Raw genomic sequence first — 16,192 nt, forward strand, 5'->3', positions numbered from 1 at the left:
AAAGATGCAGTAACAGTGAAGGGGCACATAGGGTTTAAATCTCAGTGGTATGGTAGGGTTTATGGTAAAATTTAAAGACAGGATGTGACTTAGTAGCTCAGAGGAAGGGGAAAAGCCCCAAAGAGATGAGTCAGGGCCACTGAAAGAGGGTCTGTTTGGTGTGTGGAGGAGCACCAGTGGAAGCCAAGATGGGAGAGGTGGAATGGAACAAGCTGTCAGAGGAATAGCTGGATAGACTATTGGAACATGTCCCTGAAGAATTTTAAAAGAATAAAATGACAGGGGAAGAGAAGTGAGCTGCTGGGCCCAATGTAGGTTGGAAAAAGGAAACACGTGTGAGAGACCAAAAATAGCTACAGATATAGGAAATGTGCTGTGGAAACCGATTGCTTGCACCAGGTGTCAGCTGAAACCAGTGTTCGCTTTTCTCAGTAAAAATATCCCCATGAGATGGGAAAGTATTAGCCCCATTTTACAAAGAAAGAAAACAAAGGTGGGAAGGTTAGAGGCAATAAGGGATTCTGAATGGGGTTGGATTAGAATATAGGAGCTCCTTGCTTTCAATCCTGTGCTTCATTACCTAGACCAGGCTGCCTTTCACATTAGCAAGTTATACCGTTTGTGATCAGAGGCTGCACTAGATCACCATCACAGGAGCTGGCTCAACTGCAATGAGCCTATATCCCTCTAAAAGTTGCCTGACAATGGTGCTGGGAGAAAAAGCACTTTTTGAGAAAGGGACGAGTAAATTAATGGCTAAAAAGAGTATTCAGCCAATACAAAATGTGGTGAATTTTGGCTTTGCAAAACATGTGCAAGCCAGTCCTGTTATTTATAAAATTATTTGATATTTGGTAACATTAGAAGCACATCCCAAGTGAACCCAGCTCAATCTCTAGAATATATGCACAGTGTCTGAATGGGTCATCCAAGTATTTCCATGGGTAGAGCACACTAATGCCATTCAGTTCATCTTTGTAAATTCAGAAATTCTAACAGGTTCCAATACAGCTGAAATGAACCAAATCTCCTAGATTCTTAAGTTGTTTTCCCATCTTCTACCAGCTCTAATAATAAAAATATACATGCATAAATAATCATTTGGATGTGACTGTAGCTTTTTTGATCCCAAAGGATCCTAAAGCATTCCCTAGACTACAGATGTGCAGCTTCCTTTGGGACAAAGAACAGCAGCCCAGAGCACAGCAACGCAAAAGCAGAGCAAGAAAACGTTGGCTGTGGACACTGCATCACTCCCTCTACTTTTACAGAGAGGCCATGAGGTCTTTAGTGTCCATGCAGATCAAACAGGACCTCGGGTTTGAAGGTCTCATTTGAATGAGCACCTAGAAAGATAGAGGGCTGAGCTGATCCACCTGGGATTTGACTTTGTGTTTCCATTGAATTCCGGGTGCTTCAATTCCAATGCATGGACCAGTAAGCCATTCCCTTACTGTACCCACTAACAACTTTACAACAAAGACAGCAACAAGTTGTTTAAGAGAAACTGATGGTGGAGAGTGGCTTGTGAGAAAGCAATTTGACATAGATAAAGAACCAAAACAAATTTATGTCAGAACAGGTTTGCTAGCCACTGGTTATTTGCAAGACACATACTAGATAGGTGATGGTGGTGCATGCAGGGGATGGATTAAGCCAGAAGTAGCCACTCGTGAAAGTGAATATCGAAGGTGGCCTATATTCTATGAGGTAAACTAATGACACAGATACTATCGATGCTGGGAAGATGAAAGAAAGACTGAGCTAGGGGAAAATTAAACAAAAAACACAGACACCCCCCCACACACAGACGCATGTAATAGCAAAACCCCTGCTGACATAGCGATAATGTTGCTATGGGTTATTTTAAATAAAAGATCCCTTTTATTTATTGTATAATTCCACGCATTGCCCACAAAACCACTTCCTTTTCTAAGAAAGGGGCAATAACGTGAATTCTCCCTCAGTTTTGAAAACTTAAGACAGACGGCTGGGGCTGGTGTCTGTGTCAGACAAGTATGAAGTCAGGAGTTTTAACGTTCTGTCTCCTCTGCTTTCAGTTGGAATCCCTCTATGGTAAGTGGCGTTTGGGGTTTTGCTTCTTACAATAATCATCCATAAGGCATTTAAGACACACAATGACCAGATGTGTAAATGGGGAATGACAGTCAGGATGGGGTTGGGGGTGGGAACAGAAGCAGTTAAGAAAAATAGTTGCCAAGAGGAAAGATGTCAGCCTCAACCTGACCACCACCCAAGAGGTTGGTCTGAGCTGAATTTGTGCCAGCACAGAACATTTGCGCTGTCTTTGAGACACACACAAATATGCACTTTCCAAGTGGACAAGTGAAAAATGTAAACAGCCAGTTACCTTTCAGATATAGCTAGTGTAGCCATCTTCCCTTATTGAACATAATCTATTAGAAGCATAATCTATTAGAAATGTAAAAGTGCACCAGGTGCCTGTATAAGGAGATCCATACTGAGCTATTGATTTCAAGGAGGAGTCATGTTTAGGAGGGGAATTCTTTTAACTTGGAAAACATATATGGGCTGAAGAAGTGGTTTAGGTAATTTATATTGCAGGATGGAAATGCAGAGTGATTTACAAGGAGCCCTGGGTGATGCCATCGATCTGACCATGACCATAACACTGATGATGCATTTTATGGGATTCAGTACCCTATCACAGCATTGTAGTCTGCAAAGTATAATGCCACAGCTCGCTTCCTTTTAACTTCTCTGAAACCCACTTTCCATTACATACTATTCCAGTGCAGAAATTCAGTCAATATTTGATTAAAAGAAGAAATCTCATTAACCTACATACTGTTGTAGGATTTAGTGTGATTTGTCCTAAGTAACAATACTCTGAAGTTTGGGATTTGGTGGGTATTATTACTAAGCCCCATTTAAATTTTTTCCTTTGAAGGTCATGCCTAGGGCCATTGGAAATATGTGGTACAGAAATTCCAGTGATATAAAGTAGGTTTAAAGTCTCTGTGGAATTTCAGTACTTCCAGGGTTTTTATTTAAGTAAAAAAGCTTCAGAATGTTATCTAATGTAGTGCCGGCATCCTAGGCCATCAAACTGGCATATCAAAAGAATGGATGAAGTCCTGGCCTTATGGAATGCAATGGCAAAACTCCGATTGACTTCAGAGGAGTGATGATTTCATTATCTCAAGTAGTGTGTGAGCTGGCCCTTGTCTCAATGAGGAGTTAACTTGAAAAGCTATTAAAGAAAACCAAACATCAATACTAACCACTTCCATTTTAGCAGAAACATCCAGCTAACATGCTTTATCCAGTGTAGTCGGACTCATTGGAAAGGACATTTCATACGAAAAGAATGAGACTGCAAATGAATGTTCTCTCAGACACTGGCATTTTTTTGACGCTCAAGCTGGGAATCAGGGGGAAAGGAGGAACAAAGGGAGAGAAAAGAGGGTGATTTCAAAAGCTCCTCTGAGGGGAAAAAATGAAATCTCACAGGAAATGTTTTTCTACATTGCTTTCAACAATTTCACGGTAATTATTTACTATTATTATTAAAACTGACAAGACCGGGTGAAATAAGGGGCTATTTGGTTTAGAGTATCTCAACAAGGATGCAAAGAATTTATGGAATATGTTACCCCATGAAATACTATTTCCAAGCATTTTAGCAGAATTTCAGTAGGAAAAACATAGCAGCATTTTAACAAAAATGCCTGCAAATTTGCAGGCCCTAGCCCTGATCTATGGATATATTTCCAATCAGAAACTGTGCCATGTAAATTAAAATTTATTTTGGTCTTTGCGACTTTGTGGCATAATCTTGATAAAGAAATCACTATGAGAATGTGCAGCCTCAGGTTCCAGTCCCTACCCAGACTTCTATTGACTTCATTTAAATGGAATTTGGTCTTCATAAGGCATGCAGAAATAGGGACTAAATGGAGAAAACGAAAACATCAGGCCTTCAATCTGAAGTGAGTTTTTTTTGTATTCATTTAGTTTACCTTGAAAGGGCTTTACATTGGTCCCTTTTGAATTTCTCCCTCAAACAAATTTCCCTTGCACATTTCTCTGCAAAATCTCCAAGAGATTCCATATTAGTAAACTGCCTGTCTAAAGGTCATGGTTACACTGCCATAGGGCTGCAGATCAGACAGTGGTGGGGTTCTGGCTGTGGACAGTTGTCTATTCTATATTTTTCATGTAGCCATTTAAAAAAGTTAATGTTTGCCAACTGTTATCATGGGTTACAACAGAAACCTCCTATTATCAGCGTAGGGAGAAACCATACTCATCTCAGATACTAGGGTGGAGGTACTGAATGGCAAATACTGACATTTTAATAGGGACCACCATAATATTTATATTTATCCTATAGCATAGACAGGCAAGTAGTATATCTGTGGCCAACACCTTTTTTCCTGTCGGATAGCTCTGCTCTTTGAGTCTGGGCCCTGATTCTACAAAGACTTGTGCACATACTTAGCTTCAGACATGTGAATGGCTTAACTTAGTTCAGAGTGCATCGGCTTAGAATGGCTGGAAGGGTCAGTGCTACAGTGACTTAAAACTGTAGTTATTTTCTTTATGCTACTGAAGAAAAAAAATAATCCAAGCTCATCTTCAGCAGCAAACACATGCAGCTGAGATTGTGTTGGTGACTTTCATGAGTATGTTACAAGTAAAGCTCTGTTCTGAGAGTTAAACCACAGAACAAAAACGCCCTCACCCCCGCCCAACAGTCCAAGACTATTCCCACCCAGCCATCCCACCCTCAACTCCAAGTTTCAAAATGAGGGTTAAACTTTATTTTATTTTTTTAAGTCTGTTATGGCCAGATGCGATTTTACCTGGGCTGTTTGCAAATGGCATTGAGTCACGGACCAGTTTGAAAGCTAGTAGCAGCTGGTAGCCAGCTGGCAAATAAAACACCTATTGGTCACTGGCCATCCAACCACCACTAGTGCAGAAATCCATGAGACCCCACCACTGACTCTACTGAAGTTGCTCAAGAAGATGCTCTAACTCAGGAAGCATGTTGGCCGGACTGAGTTAGAAACATAATTTAATCTCTCATGGAAGCCAACATAGCTTGTGCACGCATGTGCGCACACACATGCCTGTACCCGTCAGTCCCCCATTGCAACCAGAAATATAAGTGGCCTGAGTCTCCTTTTCCTTAAACCAGGAGAACCTCCACTTAAAGTCCAGAGTTACACCTCCTTGTGAGATTTTAACCCCTGCCACAGTCTTTTTATTGCTATTGCATTACGTCAGCCTGATTTTAATGAAAAAAATACAACCTTAAAGATGGCATCATTCCAAATGCTTTAATACAGAATAGAAAGAGGGCGTTTTGCACTCTGTATAAAAAACAGTGCTTATACATCCCACCCATCACAACATCTACATGTATGTTAGGGAGCGACATCACAAGCGTATCTAGCTAGTTACTATCCACGATTGATGGGGTCCCAGAAGTAACATCCAGTCTTGGAAGTAGGAAAAGTTATCCGTGTGGACACAAAAATCTCCTTGTCTGCCTCTCTCCACAATGACTGATGATAATGAAAAAGCTTATGATGTTGTACTGGCCTGTCAGAAGTGTTACCCATTCCAGGTGATTGGGTGAATAGGATTTTGCAAAGCTGTATCACCTGTTAAAGCTGCACATTTGGGATAGTGAAGACAGCAGAAGCAACCGCTAGCTACTGGCAAGAACTTTAAAGGTTCAGAGGTTCGCACAGTTTGGAATTCATTTCCACCCAATACTACCTAGTAGTTAGAAAACAGTATTCACTACAATTTCTATATTAATCATCTCGCAAATTTCAGAGACATTTTTGCAATACTTCATGACAGTCTCCATTTTGGCAAGGAAAAACACAGCTTTCAGTGGCAAAGGTAACTTGGGCTCATGAAGTATGCTTGAGAAAATGGTGATCTTTTGTTGTTCTCTTATACATCATTAAAACCTCATTCACAGGAGTTGCTCTCTTTATGCTGCGATCATCACAGAATCATTAAGGTAAGGTTGGAAAGGACCTCGAGAAGTCATCTACTCCATGCTGAGGCAGGACCATGTATACCTAGACCATCCCTGGCAGGAATCTGTCTAACTTGTTCTTAAAACCACCCAATGTGAGGGACTCCCTAACCTCCCTTGGTAACCTATTCCAATACCTAACTATCCTTATAAATAGAAAGATTTTCCTAATATCTAACCTAACTCTTCCTTGCTGCAGATTTAGCTTGTATCTGGTCTACAGAGCATAGGACAAGGAGCAGCATCCTCCCCCTTGTCGTCTTTTCTCAAAACTAAACATGCTCAGTTTTTTAGTCTTTCCTCAGAGGTCAGGTTTTCTAAACATTTTATCATTGTTTTTGCCCTCTTCTGGACTCTCTCGAATTTGTCCATGTTTCTTAGTGTGTGGCAACCAAAACTGGACACACTACTCCAGCTGAAGGCTCAGCAGTGCAGAACAATTACTCCTCATGTCTTAGAACACTCCTTTTAAGACACCCCAGTATATTAGCCATTTTTGCAACTGCATCACATTGTTGACTTATACAATTTACTCAATTTACAGTTGACTCACTCAACCCCCAGATCCTTCTTTGCCGTACTACTGCCTGGTCGCATTTTCACCACAGAGACTGATTATTGCATCATATTTACCAAAATGTTTACTCAGTGAAGTGATCTTATTAGTCCTCAGTCTTCTTGAAGGTGGGTGGTTACAATTCTGGGCCCAGAAAGATACAAACCATCCTTCAGTTGGCAACAGTCTCACATGAATTGTACGCTTAATGACCCTCCTCCACCATTTCTATTGCTGGTCAGCAGCAAGGATGACACCTATGCACCTCATCATAAAAGACAGATCACCACCACTTGAACAAAAAGAATAACTCCATTAGTTTGGAGCAAAATTAGTTTGCTATCCTCGATGTGGACCAGCCACTAGGGAGTTTCCACACTAAGCCAGTGTGCTACATGGGTTTTTAGGATGAAAGTCACTGCTGTTTAAAGCTTGTGGCCCACTTAAGCATACATAATTGCATAGTCCCATTTACTTCAGTGGGGCTATTTGTGGAGTGAGATGCTATTCAGAGTTAGAAAATGTAGCAGAATTTGGCCCTATTTAACCAAAACAATTGAACCACAAATCTAAAGAGCCCCAGACTATTATTAAATACTCCTCAAAAATATTAGATCAGATTTAAAATAAGAGGCAAGCACTAAGCTTTACATCTGATCATTTTCAACTTTTTACTTCCCTCCACTGATTTGTCCATGTGGTGCCTAATTTTAAAACTAACTATCACACTACAGCCCCTACAATTAGACAGTATTTACAAAATAGTTACTTAAAATAATTAACAGTATCACAGCAACTTTCCACCCCCATCAAACTTTACTTAGGAATATGCAAAGCAGCAAGAATTATTTTAACGTTCATCCTTTCTCTTGGTGCTGGCACTTTCTGTATTTGTTACTTTATTTTGTAACAAGTTTTGGTCTGCAGTTCGTACACTGGAGCAGACATCTATACTCCAGCTGGGAGTTTTACCTATCTGTCCTATCACCACACCAGTGGGAATGGGACACCAATATCTTAACTGTCAGCATACATGGCAATAGCCCTGAAAGTGGTACAAACTATTAGAACTATCAAAGGTAACAGACTGCATAGTGGACTCAGTCATACAGGGGTGACAACAATATTTTGTTTCTGTAGCACATGCCAACTGAACACCTCAGAGGATTTTACAAATATTCAACAACATAAGTGTCTTTGGGCTCCTGCGAGGGATGTACATATTATGTTATGAGGACACTGAGGAATGGAGGGACTTGCCCAAGGTCACTCAGCATGTCTGTGGAAGAACTGGACATAGAACTCAGATCTCCCTACTCCCTGTACATTCACTAGACTATACGTTCTTGCTCTCTCTCTCTTCAGGAGATGCATTAAGGTCCAATGGAGAGTAAGGTAGGGAGAAGCTTGAAGCCCTTTGCTTCTTCAAGTTCTGCCTCAACCCCCCTCCCCACACTTAATACTCTTTACTATTGGGAAAGAAGTTAGTTGTCAAAATACAACAATTTTTAAAATAATGTATAATAGACATGACAAAAAACCCTAAGGTTTTCAAGGATTTTTTAGTCTAACAAACAACTGGCATTTCTGATATCTTTGCTAATAAGGAGGTTTAAGAATGCTTGGTGCAGGAGTGGTAAATTGCTTATGGCACTTCTCTGGTTAACAGGCAGCAAGTGGGTGAACAAGACTTCAAAGAAGTACAAAGCATGAATATGAAAGACCACTCGAGTTCAGAAACAGAGCATACTCGGCCAGACCTTGCAAAGATTGAAGCGTGTAATTATATACACATGTGTGTTTGTAGAATCAGGACAAGATTGCAAGCTCTTTGTATTTGTATTTTACAATAGCTTTGAACAGCACCAAGCACAATAGGGGCTAAGTTTGGCTGGGGCCTCTAGACAATACTGGAATATCAAAACATATTGGCTCATTAAAATTCTTAACTAACTATTTTCACTCTATTTCCCTAGCATAGCAAAATAAAGTTGTTTGAAGCAAGTCTTTCAATCCAACTGACTTTTGAAAGCCTTACTGAAAATATCGTCTGATGTGGAAAGTCAGACTTTTCTATCTGGCTGGCTGGCATCCTTCTGATCTTAGGAGCCCTGATAAGAGAAATATAAGGCCTTGAGTATCATCTGAGTACATGATCCAATAACTTCGGATTTTGAATCCTGTCTAACACACATTCCCTCTGTAGCTTTAGGCAAATTACTTAACTTTCACCTTCAGTTTCTACTTGCAAAATACAGATAATACTTTGTATGGGTGTTGTGAGAGTTAAAGAATGCTATGTGATTGATGTTAATGCTGATCAATTAATGATCTTTAGCTTCTGATGTTAATGTTTTGCAATGATTTTATTGCATTGTAGGATTTTATTTTTTAGCACAAGATGGTGACATCATTATCTAAACATCACATTATGACCCTTTAGTTATTTTAAACAGAAATTACATTTTATTTTTCAGGAACTGATAGCTGTTTGTCACGTCAACTATGCAAAAATATAGGTAAGAGCCATTTTTAAAACAACATCTAATATTTCCATAAATTGTCTTGAGGGCTGTAAATATTTTTTTGCATCACAATACAGTGGTTCTTGAAATGGAAACATGTCCTTCTTTACAAGGGACATTGCAATTCATGCATCTTCCCAAAGGGTTTTCCAGTTCGGTTAGCTGCTGACTCCTACAAAAGCCAAACTGGGAGGTACCAGGGGATCCTCAGTCAGGTGTTTTAATTGACTTCTCAAAAAAAATTTGGAGTAATTTTTGCTGCATTTGAGGTGATGGCTTCTCTTCTCAGGGATTTTTGTGAGCACTTGCAGCCAGAGTGGATGTGGATTTTGGTTGGTGCAAGTGAGCATGGGGTGACATTCCTTCCCCCTACTCCAGCAAGCTTCAAATTATAGGAGATATAACCATGTCAATTATTAGGGTCCAATTTCATAGCAATTGCATAGAGGAAGGATGGTTTTGTGAATAAGCCACTGAACCGGCACATAGGAGATTTGTATTCAATTCTACTGCTTTGCAACCTTGGGTAAATCTTTATGCCTCACTTACCCATCTGTAAAAGAAAAATAGGATCATCTTCTCCCACTCTTTGTCTGTCTTGTCTATTTACAGTATGAACTCTTTAGGGCAGGAAAAACTGTGTCTACACAATGCTGGGTTCAGTGGGGTCTCTAGGCACTACCATAATACAAATAACTAGTATGCAGTATCTAAACACTAACAGTGACCTACACCAGCTTACCCTGGGTTAGTGCACGTGTTCAGTAGCATCTTCACAAGCTATTTTACCCCTTGTTTCACCATCTGAACATTAAATGTGCCCAGCAACAAAACAGAAGAGAATTCAAGGGTGTCCATAAGTAATATAGGATATATTTGTCTCTCTTTCCCGCTGTCAAGGAAATGCTCATTGTGGGTTACTCCCCAAAAAACACAATGCTAGAGACCTACGCTTCAGTAGATTTCAGTGCTACAGCTATGTTTACCTGGTTTGATATTTACTTTGAGATTATTTATTTCCTCTGCAGAACAACCTACTGTCTCTGATCCTCAGATGATGGTTGAATTTCACAAGGGGATCTTCAAATTCAACTTCAGTGACCCTAAAAATGTTACTGGATTCAGCATGACACTGCTGAAAGGGCAAGAGAGGGAGAAAATCTGTGCAATCCACATGGAGAATGGGAACGCAATACCTGAATTTAAGAGCAACTACTGTGAGCCAGTGCACTCGGGGAACAGCACGTCCTTCATTCTCAAAAATTTGGAAAGCAAGCACACCGGCATTTATCTCTGCTGCCTGGAAATCCTTTTACCTGCTCCCTACATAGACTGTAGGGTAAATGAAACCTATTTGTATATCCATGGTAAGTTCACAGCCCCTCTTTCCTTACTCTAGCTTTAGAGATATATAAATGAGAGTCAAGTATCAGGGGGTAGCTGTGTTAGTCTGTATCCACAAAAACAACAAGGAGGCCGGTGGTACCTTAAAGACTAACAGATTTATTTGGGCATAAGCTTTCGGGGGTAAAAAACCACTTCTTCAGATGCATGGAGTGAAAATTACAGATGCAGACATAAGTATACTGACACATGAAGAGAAGGGAGTTACCTCACAAGTGGAGAACCAGTGTTGACAGGGCCAATTCAACCAGGGTGGATGTAGTCCACTCCCAATAATTGATAAGGAGGTATCAATTCCAGGAGAGGCAAAGCTGCTTTTGTAATGAGCTAGCCTCTCCCGAGTGTTTCTCTAAGATACCAAACACAAACCTTGAATTAATTCTAGATTGGCACAAAAATCCATTCTGAGATTTACCTGCATGTGTCACAGGCAAAGTCTTTGTTACCAGTATCTGTACCAGAAGCAATACATAAAAGCTAACTTATGGCCTGCTCTAGAGACGTGCTGAGCACTCACATCTCCCATTGGAGCTAATGGGAATATGCTGCTCACCTCTTTGAATCAGGACCTAGGTCTGTTAAGTAACTTGGGACAGTCTATCAAAATCTAAAGGACATTTTACTGTCTACCTGAAAGGGGCTATGACTGCACCTCCCATGGGTACCGAACAAACATCAATCATCTTCTGAGTTGCCATTCATTGTGTCTGTGATATCTCATCCTGGCTGGTTTGCAAGTGTCTCTCCTCCATCTGAGCAAGTTTATAATCTATCTGCCCAAGCCCTTGCCTTTGTTCTCTGTTAGGATGGATCATAAAACCATCCTCCCAGTTTTCCCTCTCTTCTCCTTCTGTATATTCCCTCCCACAGCATCTGGGGAATACCAGGGTAACCATGAAATTCAATGGCCCATGTTTTGTCAGACCTGATGATCTAGTGGTTCCTTCTGACCTTAAAAATATATTAATCTATGATCCAAATCCAAATCTCTTGCATAACATTTCCAAAAGCTACCCCTTCCTTGGTGTCTGGGCAGTCAGATTTCTCAGCCATGGCCTAGTCATCTCATGCCTTGACTACTTCACTCTCCTCGGGTCTCTAATTTTGCCTCTCTCCATTTCATCCAAAATGTTGCTTCCAAATTCTTTTCTCTCACCAGTCCTTTGGACCACTGACTCCCCATTGTGCTACTCATTAAATTAATACGCAGTCTGGTTTGGGCCTTCTAGGCCCATCCATGATGCAGCCCTGGTCTCCTTTCAGATTGTCCTTTGCCCCCTCCACTCTGTCACCAATACTAGCCTCGATGCCTCTTTCACTACTTCCTCACACAAACTCTGGACCATTGCTGCATTCTGCCTAATGCTCAGTGTGACTTTGAGTCCATTCACATCATTTAGAGCCCTCTCAAAACACTGACTTCTGCCATTTTCCCCACTACTTAAAATGCATGGGGTTGTGAACCTGGAAAAAAAAATTTTAAAAGCCAGCTGGACCACTATCTTACCGAAGCTGGAAAATGATTCTCCCTCCCCACCCCAACCTCGGCACACACTTCTTTCAGACCACTCTAAGCATTGATCTCACCTACACAAAGTGCGTGCGTGTGTGTGTGTGGGAGAATTTATATTGCTAATCCTCAGTGATTTTTTTTGTTTTTTAAATATGGTCAAGACTCAGAAGCCTGCTTTGTATCAGAAATGACGTCATGGATGCTTATTGGGATCACTGCATTTTCCGTGGTTTCCTGTATCTGCTGCATAGTAGCCTGTTGCTTAAGAAAGAAGGTAAGCAATTTCCATACACAGTCCTAGGTCCAAAGTGGATACATTGAGGGCCTCATTTCATGAGATTTAGGGTACATCTTCACTAGCAACTTTAAAGCCCTTCTGCAGCAGCGCTTTAATGTGGCTGTGTAGTCACGGCACCAGTGCTAGGAGAGCTTTCTCAGTACTAAAAAAAAAAACAAAAACCAACCACCTCCACGAGGGGAGTGCATTATCTACACTGCCACTTTACAGTACTGCAACTTTCTCACTCAGGGGTCTGTTACAGAGACATGCATAACATGTGTTAAGTGTTTCAATGATGTGGAATTCAGTCATCAGGGACAGCAGCTCAGTTTTAATTTTTCCAAGTCAGACTAGCCTATTGATTTAAAGGCCTGGAGCCACAGGAAGAAGGAGCAACTCTGCACAGGCCAGCAAAAATACCTTGGGAAGCAATTCATTTGATTATTTTCTTCAAGAGGGGAAACAAAATTACTGGAGAATTCCAGCTCTGTCCCAGAGCAAAACCTCTTAAAAACAAAAGGACGGAACAGCCACAGAAGAAGAGAGTTTTGTTGAACAGAGTCTGCTTTCCTCTTCCAATTTGTGAAGTTTGGAGGCGAACACCAGCTGCCTCCGACGTTATTATCCATTGGCAGCAGAGTGAGATTAAATCACCCTATTAAAAGGACAAAGGCAAGAGAGTAAATGGGGGTGAGAGACTATCAACTAAATTCAGGGCATTTTCTTTGCAGACAACGCAATGTGAATCCAGCTCCCATGAGTTCAACAGTGAATATATGCCCATGGCAGCAGTGAATGCAGCTAGAAAACCAGCATTTTAAGGTTGTACTATGTCTTTTTACTGAATCAGACTTACATTGTTAGCAACAGGCTCTCTGTGGGGAAGGATTGGCCTGATCTGCCTCCAACTGACTTTAGGAGGGCTGTGTTATAAATTGTTATAATTTATCTGGGTACATAGTGCCATCCAACAGGAATGGCAAACTAAAAGCAAGATCCCCAAAGAGCTTACAGATCAGAATAACGGACCAGTCCCCAGAAATGTTAGTGCTTCAGAATAGGGCAATGTAATAACTTCAAGAATGAGGAACTGATGTGACGCTTCAATTGATTCAGACTCTTGTGATACCACATCTTTCCCAAAATGGCTCTGGGAAAGTGCATCTAGTTCAGCTCTAAGTACATCTGCTTATCAAACTTTGGATCATTATAATAAAAGCCAGACTCTGGCTGTTGGCTCAGGTGTGGGAGGGTGTCAGGAGCTTTTGCCTGACTTGGACCCTTATATAGAAAATCAGCCACAAGTTAGAAGGGGAGCAGAGCTAGAAGCTGGAGTGATTCAGGCTTGTTTACAACAAATTCTTAATTTCTGTTACAGGTGTGAACTTGCAAGTAGGTCACCTGTGGCACAGGAAGTTCCCTGGCACCTTCAGCCTCTGGCCACGTGAAATGTCAGTTTCACAGCCAAAGAGGTTTTCCCAGACTGAACTCACACGATACTGATCTGCTCAACAATGAGATGTTAGCTCTAGAGTCCAGAGCTTCCAGTCGTGTTTTGCTTTAGATATTCTGTGTTAATTTGGGCATGGCCAAATCCATTGACTGCACATCCAGTGTGACAACATAAAAAAAAACAAAAAAAACTCCACACCACACTTTGTAGTTGAAAGATGTAGAATGTTTCCTTGCCAAGGATATTGTTGCAGTGCTGCATAGAGCGATTATATTATACCTTCTGCAGAAGGTTTCTTCTATGATATCTCCCACTGGAAAAAACAAAAACTAACTACCTCCACAGCCAACTCCAGCAGCATGGCCAGCAACAGCAGCCATTTTACTGCATATATTACTGCTTTTTTATGGACAATTTAGCAAGATTGGTCTTCAAACTTCTTAACAGCTCCACACTAGGATACTTTAGTGTACACACACACACACAAACACACACACACTATCTCTCTCTCTTCACCCCCCCCCCCCACTCCTCCTCCCTTGGATTAGGACTCCAGACAATAGAGAAACAATGGAAGGAGAGTATAATGTACTTTCTAGTGTCATCTAGAATCTTTTTTTTTTTTTAAGTATTTTGGATTCTCACTACATCTTCACAACCCACACTGCAGGGATCCTCTTTTCCATGTAGAGCTAGGGAAATTACAGAGTTTTTTCCTAGAAGAACAAAATTCTTCCAGTATACATATTGTATATTAAAATCCCAAGACTGCGGCTTTTAATTACATAAGTAAGGGCTGCAGGATCAGTCTCTACATGAGAAAGCAAGGCACAGCCTCCTTATCCCATCCCTTTATTTATCTGTATTACAGCACATACATGTTAAGGTACGAAAAACCAGAATATTCAAGAGTCCATCACCTAGAAGGAGAGAAAGATGAAGTTTCAGTCTTAACTTGGCACTATCTGGCTTTTGTGGCTTTGCATCAGACCTTTATCATTTCCCCACAGGGGTCGGAGGTTACCAGTACTTCACATTCCTAGAGCAGCTCAAAGCCTCGATCACCTTCAGAGTCTGTCGATACCATGCCTTAAAATGGCCCACAGGGAATAAAACCTGAATATCTTGCCAGGCAGTGCACAGCACATTACTGTTCAATTACTCTAAAATTAGAGCATCATATTAAAACCAGTGTCTCTGATTCATATACGGAGCAGAAATACTGGTAAGAAATACTTCCGTTCTCTATCAGACAGAAAACCAGGCGGCTTCTGCGATCAGGGACAGTTAACCTTAGAAAGTAGGGCAGTTAGTATCTCAGAAGGGCTTCTCCACAACAACAGACCCTGAATGAGGTGGTTTTGCAGACAAGGGCTGAAAGTCTCCAGCTGAGCTGACCTACCTTCAGACAAGTATATGGAGGCAAAGAGAAGCAACAAATAATGAATTAATAATAAAATAGCAAACCAGAACATCTGTGGCTAGAGCACTACACTACAGAACTTGGGTCTGGGTGCTAGTGCTGGCTCTGCTACTGGCCTGCCAGGTGACCTCAGGACTTCCCTTTTCTGTACAAAGGAGATAATGATACTGCCTTCCTTGGTAAACCACTTGAAGATCTACTGATGAAAGATGCTAAACAATCCCAGGCTCTTACAAACCTGTGAGATGTGCTGACTATGACAGCCCTGTATGACACCTGTGAGAGTCCAAAGGAACCCATTACTAGACTGAGAAGGAATCTCATGAAACAGCAAGTTCCCAAAGGAAAGGTACAGAGACCGGAGGTTGTCTCTGAGGTGTTTTCTGATAATAGACAAGGTGTGGGTCTGCCCCAAGTGGCTCAGGTAAAAAAAAAAATAGTCGAGTTCTAGAAATGTCACATTTTCACGCCCTGTTACAGAGACGAGCCTCTCTTGATGAGCTTAGCAAAGTTTTAGACTAGACCATTTCTTTGTTTTGTATGAGATCTCTCTGCTCTTAATAAATCTGGTTTTTATTCCACCACATGGCTCTTAGACTGTTTGGGAAACTTCACGCACACCATCCTGAGGAAAGAAACCCCTCAACCCGTAAGAGGCGTAGAAAAGGGAAGAGGGTGTTTGCAGTTTATCCCTGCGATGAACTGGGAGATGTGCTTTATTTATGGGTGACAGGTGTAATAGGCCAGGGCCTGGTGCAGCTGCTGCTGACCTGCTGCAGGAGACCTGGGCCGTGGTGTCCTTGCCTACGCCTGTCCCTTGCCCTCCCTGACACCCCCACACACCACTGGCTGTTGAGTCCCTACTCAGTCCTCTCCACTCCACCCCCGTGACAGGTTCCACCCGGGTTTTAACCTGGAACAGTGGTACCACTGAGCCCCCTGACCCACAGGCCTGGGCTCCCTCTCACACAGTGCTGCTGTGACAAGCTGCC

At 41.5% G+C, this 16,192-nt stretch overlaps 1 protein-coding gene across 1 annotated transcript; it reads left to right on the top strand.

The window, feature by feature from the left end:
- The first annotated feature begins 1,802 nt into the window (after positions 1–1,802).
- Positions 1,803–15,778, top strand: LOC119863523 (inducible T-cell costimulator-like). The gene is made up of 6 exons (XM_038422079.2): positions 1,803–2,076; positions 9,080–9,121; positions 10,156–10,494; positions 12,206–12,318; positions 13,056–13,146; positions 13,703–15,778. Exons 1-5 carry the CDS (start codon positions 2,019–2,021, stop codon positions 13,143–13,145), a joined length of 642 nt encoding a protein of 213 aa, XP_038278007.1. The 5' UTR covers positions 1,803–2,018; the 3' UTR covers position 13,146; positions 13,703–15,778.
- Positions 15,779–16,192: the final 414 nt, after the last annotated feature.

The sequence above is a fragment of the Dermochelys coriacea genome, chromosome 11 (assembly GCF_009764565.3).
Source record: "Dermochelys coriacea isolate rDerCor1 chromosome 11, rDerCor1.pri.v4, whole genome shotgun sequence".
NCBI classification, from domain to species: Eukaryota; Metazoa; Chordata; order Testudines; family Dermochelyidae; genus Dermochelys; species Dermochelys coriacea.

Coding starts and splice junctions, on each gene's coding strand:
- LOC119863523 (XM_038422079.2), top strand. CDS start 2,019: ATGAAGTCAGGAGTTTTAACGTTCTGTCTCCTCTGCTTTCAGTTGGAA. Junction 9,122..10,155: donor TCAACTATGCAAAAATATAG/GTAAGAGCCATT, acceptor TTTCCTCTGCAG/AACAACCTACTGTCTCTGAT. Junction 10,495..12,205: donor AACCTATTTGTATATCCATG/GTAAGTTCACAG, acceptor AATATGGTCAAG/ACTCAGAAGCCTGCTTTGTA.